Source organism: Otolemur garnettii, unplaced genomic scaffold (assembly GCF_000181295.1).
Source record: "Otolemur garnettii isolate 467f Iridium unplaced genomic scaffold, OtoGar3 scaffold00016, whole genome shotgun sequence".
In the NCBI taxonomy this organism is placed as follows: domain Eukaryota; kingdom Metazoa; phylum Chordata; class Mammalia; order Primates; family Galagidae; genus Otolemur; species Otolemur garnettii.
Window position 1 is genome coordinate 15,121,349 of NW_003852411.1, and position 7,918 is coordinate 15,129,266.

General features: G+C 38.5%; 1 protein-coding gene across 1 annotated transcript in view; it reads right to left on the reverse strand.

The window, feature by feature from the left end:
- Positions 1-2,334: 2,334 nt before the first annotated feature.
- RASAL2 (RAS protein activator like 2) overlaps positions 2,335-7,918 on the reverse strand; it is a 205,499-nt gene continuing 199,915 nt past the window's right edge. Inside the window, exon 17 of the mRNA XM_023510786.1 lies at positions 2,335-3,305. Within this exon, the coding sequence (XP_023366554.1) occupies positions 3,141-3,305 (165 nt within the window). The 3' untranslated portion in view covers positions 2,335-3,140. The remainder of the gene's footprint in view (positions 3,306-7,918) is intronic.

Sequence of the window (7,918 nt, forward strand, 5' to 3'; positions counted from 1 at the left end):
CTTTGAGGATACAATAAAAGCCAGTGGTATAGGAACCACTCACATAGATCCATAAACAAAGGCCATGGATAGACTAAGATCTACTTCTAAAGGCAAGCTCACTCATTCTCAAGGCCATATAGTTAATACTTATAGCAGCCTTAGTCAAAAATCTTACTTTTTCTTTCACTGTCCAATACCACCACAGAGAAAGGTGGAAGCAGACCAATCAAAGAACGCTAATTCTGACCAACTTGACACTAAGTGAAAAAAACAAAAAGCTACAGCAACACGATTACCTCATTTCACCACATTTCCCTTACACTGCCCTAGACCCAAACAGTATCTTGGTGATAATACTTAGAATATAGTAAGTACTCAAGTGCTTGTTATAGTTACCCAGTTATAATCTCCCCTCTGGCATAGCTTTTATTGCAGAGACTCAGGGAATATGATGACCTGATACTGCCATCTCCCATACTTTAAAAAAATCATTTGCAGTTAAGTTCTATAGATTACAGCATTCTCTTAAGAAATACAAAAATATTTGGATAGGAATAGAGTCAAAGGACAATCTAACATCTGGCAACAACTCTGAACTTTTAGCTTACTTCTAACACTTTTATTATTATTATTAATTTTTTTTCCATTCAAGATAATCTAAGAGTAGAGGGCTGCATAATTTGCCCAAATGTTTTGGGTATTTAATCTTCCAATGCAGACAGCCCCGCAGAGCTCCCACGATGCTTACAGGATATTTTGTATCTATCCAAAACACATTTGATTTTTTTGTATCTCCTCTCAGTTCCCACAATAGAAAATTTTATCAGCCCTCTCTAATCCACAAACAACACTTGAGAGCTTCTGAGCCAAAATGCAAGACATCACCTATGTTACACGCTTAAGGCCACTGAAAATGACAGTTCTTTTAGCAGGTTTTCTGTGGCACAATGGAAGGTTTTGCAAAGAATGAATTAAACACAGCTAGACCTGAGACTAGATCAAAGGGCAACTACTTAAGAATCGGGAACCTCTTTTTCCTATTAAAATAAGTGATTTTGATTTCAGTGTTGCCTCAGCTTGAAGGGAAGATGTAAGAATTTGTAAAACAACTACCAACAGTCAAGAAAAGATACAAGTGACAAAACAGCTTGGCACAAAGCCTGCAGATCAAATAAAAACAAGCAGAAGCTCCTATGTTAGATCTTTGTCTGGTAGAAAACAGGGACTCTTAAGAAAAAGACTGTTTAAAAGGTTGTGGGATATGGGGCCATGATTGCTGAAATATAAGTCAATGCAAACCTGAGTGAGGGCAGAGTTCAAGAGGTTGGAATGCAAGCCCAAGACTGGGTGAAAAGAAGGTCTGGCATCTGTCTGGGCTTCACTCAAAAGCGGGCACTATCCACATTCTCTTGTAAATATTCTGTTATATAGAAACACTCATTCCATGAACATGGCTCCCTCAGGTCTTTTTTTCCCTCTCCCTTTCCTTTAAAGAAAAAAAATTCCTTAATGTTTATAATTTAAAATAAACATCAACTCGAGAAACATTGTTACTGTCTCAATATAAAACAAACAACGGCTTAGATCTTGCTTAAAGAGATTCAAGACCCTTTTAACATTTTATCTGACAGCATAGAAGGCATGAGATTTTCCTATTTGTGCACTTATATGTACATTTGTGTGAATATATATGTATATATATTTGTATATGTAATATCTATTTAACATGTAACATTCCATATTTCTGGTAACCAAGGTTGCATTCAAGATGACATTTCACACCTTTGGAAAAAAGGAAATAAATAAGATTCCATGACTTTTCCTGTCCTATAACAAAGCTATGGTTGACAGATGTTGAAAGTAGGTCATTATTGCCAGATCTACCAGGAGGATGGGAATAACAATCGGAATGTACCATCTCGACACTTTGTTTTCATAATAATCACTTTTAAGAGAATGATGTCAGATTAGGATTTCCTTTCCAAATTTTACTGAGGAGATGGGGAAGAAGCAATTTAAAAGTTAAAGTCGGAGATAAAACTGCCCTGCCCGTAGATTTGCTAGTATACTGGATACAGCCTTATTCCAAACAAAAATTATAACTTAACGGAAAAAAATTTTTAATAGGAAATATTCAGAGATTCCTGTGATGGTATGGTTAGCCCTTTTCTGTATGGAAGAAAGGGTGTTTATTTCAGATGGCTTATGGACAGCATATTTGAATAACCTCTCCAGGAGAGAGTAAACCCTGTTAGTGATGATTGCTCCCACCATAGGGAGAAAAAAGCAGTGGATGTGTGAAGACGAAAATGTTATGTAGAGACACAAATATTTATAGTTTTGTAAACTCTAAAAGAGGAAAGAGAACATCCTTTATTACAACTGGAAGTTTTTAAAAAGCCCCCTATCTAAAACAGAAAATTCCTATCTGCTATAGATAGAGGAAATAAACATATTGACAGGAGTTTAATAGAAATCACTCCTAAAAGTCCAGCTTTGATACAACAGCTTTTATCTGTATTCTTTGAAATCATGAATCCCCAAATCAGATTACCTGTCTAACCAGAACCAGTCTTGGCTGACCAGTAGAATGAGTTATTGTTTTGTGTGGATCTCAGTATTTGTATGTTTTCCTAACATACAAAGGGGGGCCAGATAAGGTCTTTAAACTGGTATATGAATCCCTGAAAAATTCATTCTGACAAAATCCTATTGCATTCCATGTGCTTCTATCAGACAGACACTCTACCTACTGAACCCATAGGCTCATTTCTCACTCACACATACTGCCTACTTTTCCTCCTCTAACAACTGCAGTGCTTTCAACAAGAGACAAACAATAATAAAAATAGCAATAATCAAAAAGGTAATCTACATTATTAACTTCCTTTTGGTATATTACAGTGGTATTTTCTGTACATGGCCCAGAACTAAGTTCCCTATGTACATAGAGATGAGGCGGGAAAGCATCGACCTTGGAAGTCGTCGCCTTATGCCCTGAAAGACAAGGTTCCTTTTCTTCATTCAAGAGTTTCTTACCACATTGCCATTGTGAAGTAGCAACATTCTGTAAACCTGGAGGGGCTGGGTAAAGGACTGGGATAGGAGAGCAGGTCAGTTTCCTTCTGTCTCCTTCCATAGTCTGTTTGCAAAGCCCATCAGCAGCTGCTGTTTTTAAATTCACCATTCTCCGTGATGGAAAGCTTGGTGGGATTGGTGGGGGAGATGCCATTGCGGACCTGCATGCTGTACCGCTCCTTCACTTGGGTCAGTGCGCTCATCAGTCTGGTGTTGGCTGAATCCAGGGACACGATCCGCTTTTCCTACAACACACCAATCATGGCTTTATTCAGTCTATGTGCAGGGAATAATACTTTCTAGTTACTGGATGACTAGTTCAATACTTTCTCTCAAACAGCAGAATGCATGGTGCTTCCCAGACAAATGGAACGTCTCTGCCTCTTTCTGCATACTGGTCAGGTTCAGCTATCCCTGAGCCCAGTGGTCTCCATTTATTTTCTCTATTTTTTCTTTTCAGCATAGCAGGACTTGTTATTAACAATCTCTTAGGACATTAGGCTGGCATGTAAAAATGACACCATGTGTTAACTTCAAACTATGCAACAGAGGCGTCAAGCTGCCTTACTAAGTGCTTTTGGTCAAAATTGAAACATGAAAATTAGGTGGCAAAGAAAGAAGCACCAGAGGTTTCATTTCACAGAGGAGAAGTGCATGTGATCTATGGGTTCTTAGCCCCAAAAGAGGGGTCATCAGTCATACTGGTAAAGAATTCACATTGTGCTCAAAATTAAAACAATACATGGTGGCAGTTTAGAGTCACCAACAAGGTGAGGATGCAACAGCAAGAGGGGGGAAAAGCAGCCCAAAAGCTCAGACCAAGGAGTTATCTGAATAAGGGAAGGGAGATGTGACCAGAAGGGGGTTGCCATAAACATAACACATGAGAACAAACAGAGAACACAGGCTCCTAGACTCATTCCAGCTCAGAGTTACTCCAGGAAAGCTGCCCAGAAGGAGATTACTTTCATTTTACTTTTGAATCTTTGAAAAAAAAAATAATGCTTTAGAACCAATATTTGGAACCAAGGATTGTTGAATATACACACATACACACAAAACCAATGGGGAAAAAGGAGGGGGAAAAATTTAAAGGAAAGGACCATCTAATTTTTAAAAAAATCAATCAGGCTTGGCACCCGTAGCTCAGTGGTTACAGCACCAGCCACACTGCACTGGGGCTGGCGGGTTTGAACCCAGCCTGGGCCTGCTAAACAACAATGACAACTACAACAACAATGAAATAGCCGGGCGTTGTGGTGGGCACCTGTAGCCCCAGCTATTTGGGAGGCTGAAGCAAGATAATCACTTAAGCCCAAGAGTTTGAGGTAGCTATGAGCTGTGATGCCATGACACTCTACTGAGGGCAACATAGTGAGACTGTGTCTCAAAAAATAATAATAATAATAAATCGCTCCATCAAAACATTATCAGTCTCACAAAAATTCAGAGACATCCTAATCTTAGCTTCAGCATCTAGGTAAATCATTTCAGAATCTTTTCAACATGAATTCCATATTTTTCAGAAAAAAAGTTAATGCAGAGAGGGATAGTCTTTACCTACACCCATGAAATTAAAAAGAAAATAGCACATGTGGAACCACCCCAAAGCCAGAAGCTTTCCTACCCTAGGAGTTTTTGAATTTATCCCGGGAAAAGCATGGTACGGTTCAGTCATGGCAACGTTCAGAGGGGAAGCAGGAGGGCTGAGGGTTGGTGCTGCTCCTTGCCATTAAAGGAGAAGCTGTGCAGGGCTGCCTACTCTGTAGAGAGACACGTGCTGCCAGGAGCATGCAGAGTAAAGACCACTGCCCGGGGTTAAAATCTAAGTAAAACCCTATACAGAGGGTGCAAAAATATGTTATACACATTTTAAAAAGGAAAAACTGTATTAAAACTGTAATACTCAATATATCAGTAACAAAAGATGAATACAAGTCATATTTGAGCACCACTTGTAATACTCATGACTTGAATATTACAATTTTAATATAGTTTTTTCCTTTCTTAAAATGTGTACACATTTTTTAGCACCTTCTCTATAACCATGGCATCACATAATGCTTTCCTTTAATTGCTTACTTTTGGGGTGGGGGCAGGATCTATAGGCAGCAGTGCTGGTAGTCATGGTTTGAAAGTATGAATAAAACTCTAGCTCATGTTTGTTATTATCACTTAAAAAACAATCCTCCTTTCCCTGAAGAACTCATTTGGTAAGATATATAAAATCAGCATTAACTAACCACTAATATAGTGTAAGATGCTTTTTATCTTGGGAAAGTAATTCATTTCAAAGATAGGTGAAACTCAAAGAAATATCTGCAAGGCTTTTTAATAATAATAATATTTTGAAAAAATTATAGCCAATGGAGTTTACTGGGATAATAGGTATAGGTCTTTTAAAATCCAACAGGAATGGCCAGTGGTTACCAGAAAACAAGAGGTAGGAGCCAAACATGATATTGTCCTCAGAATGATCTCTAAATACAATAAGCAATAATTTCTTGAACAATTAAAGAAGAAAAGATATTTCCAAATTGGATAAATTATAAGGCTCTAATACTAATAAAAGCGGATTCTCCAGGGTTATCTAAATAAATACAGTCATTCACAAAAAACTAGTTGATTCTTGAAGTGTCAAAAAGAAGGCAATGAATGATTGTAATTGCTTATTGCCTACAAAGGTAACAACTAAAGCCAAGCAATCCCCTTACTAAACACTGAAAGTTTCCACATGCAAAAACTCCCTCTGTAATTTCCTTCCACTCTAACCTCTCAAACTAAAACAAAAATAAAAAAAAAAAATCAAATAGGGACTTTGAGAGTCAAGGTGTCAGATGCTCTGACATTTTGAATCTGCCTGGATTAGAAGGCAAAATGATGTAGTTTATGCCTGACAGGAAGGATTTCACGTGGGGAGTTGTAGGAGCTGGAATGTGTAGGAGGCCAGTGCACTGGACCAGGGCTGGGAACTGCTCAGCTACAGAATGGACGGGGTTTACTTGCCTTTTTGAATAATCTCATCTCCATTTATGACCTGTAATTTAACACAGTGGAGATATCACTTGTAACAGTAACTAGGCAGCTGCTTTGCTTCTCATAGGAGGAAGCCCTTCTCTGTTCTCCATTTGAGTCACATGGAGAGATCCAGGGAACCACAGGGTCTCCTCATGCTTGAGGGTGAAAGGTATAACATTCCCATGTCTGGGAATATTATAGGGATATTTAAGAAATGGTTCCTTAGTACCATGATTAGGATCCCCAAGTCCAAGCTACAATGTCCAGGATAGGTAATTCTGCTGCTCACCAATGGAGTGGTAATTCCTTCGTAGTAAGAAAGTGGCTGAGGCAGGCCTCTGCCTTGTAGTATGACATGACTCAAGGAGAGGGAAAAGTTTAATTCAGGGACAAACTTTTTCTGTGGGAACACAGGGCTGCTGAGAGAGATGAAAACCAGTTCACTGGGTTGTGGGTTAGTGTTTTGGGAACTTCAGTATAAGGAAAACAACTATATTCCTTAAAAAATATTTTTCTTACCAGTGGCACCAAGGCACATGTCACAGACATAAAAGTATGGGTTACCTCTATGGGAAGCTTTTACCCCCAAACATGTCTTCATTCTATTAAATGAGGCCAGAAGGGTTGCTCTGTTCCATCAATCACTTAAGATGTAAGATTTATCCTTACAAAAGAAAGGATCTGATATAAAAACTCACGAATCATCAAGGATGCCAAGGGATGTTCAAGTCTTTTGCTATAAGATCTTAACTTATCAGTAAGCCAGCCAACAGTTGGAATTGAGAAACCTTCCTTTTAAGAACATTATAATTATTTAAAAGTTATTTCTAGTGTTTATGATTTGTACTGTGAATGGTGCAGTGGTTTTCAAAATGTAGTCTAGGTATTCTTTAGGGAATCCACAGTGGGTCTCAAGCAGGATAATTTATTATATTAACCAACCCCAGTATGATTTGATCCATTAGTTGGAGTGGCTCTTGAATAATGATCAGTGGGAAGAGCTTGATGTCAGTCTGTGGAAGGTACTTTGGTCCATCAAAATAGTCCTGGGAACCAAACCATTTGAAAACCACTGCCTTGGAGTATGGACTCAAAGTATTAACCAGTGTAGCCAGACCACAGGTCTGACTCTTGATTGATACTTTTAGGATAATGTTTCTCTCATCCCTGCATATGACACCATCTTGGTTAAATGAGAGAATGTCCTTACTTTACAGAGCTTTAGAGCTCTGATGAATCAAGATTCCATCCCTGCCTGTGACTTCAGCTTTATATCCATATATAACCTTGCCCTAATGTCAAAATAGGGGTTATGGTAGAAACCTTCAGGAGGTAATGATGAGGCTTTCCCATCAGCCAGCGTGTACGGAGCCATGATTGTAGTACACGCAAGCTCCCTCTGCTTCAGATTGACAGTTTCAGAAAGACGGAAAGTATTAAAAAGGTTTAATTTCATTAGTACTAGTATCTCTCCTGGTGTGATTACTGATAGAATTCTCCCTGTTTTATACTGCTATACTGAAATTCTAAAAGTGACAACTTATCTACATTAGTTTTCCTGACTCAATTGCCTTCTTTATCCAAGGTGTTTCTCTTAAGCCTCTGGGATGAATTTTTATGGTAATGGCCTTGTCTTTATTACCCTTCCTTTATCCACCTAGAAAGATTTTTTTAAAAAGAACCAAGTAAGAGCCAGTAGACCTTTCTTCTGATTCTTAGCATATCCAAATATCAAAAAAACTATACAGCTGAAGGGCCCAAAACATCCTGGGAAGCTATGCTGATGAGAGAGCATCATGACTTACACCTGCCTTCCAAGTCTACTGTGTTTGAAGGAGTA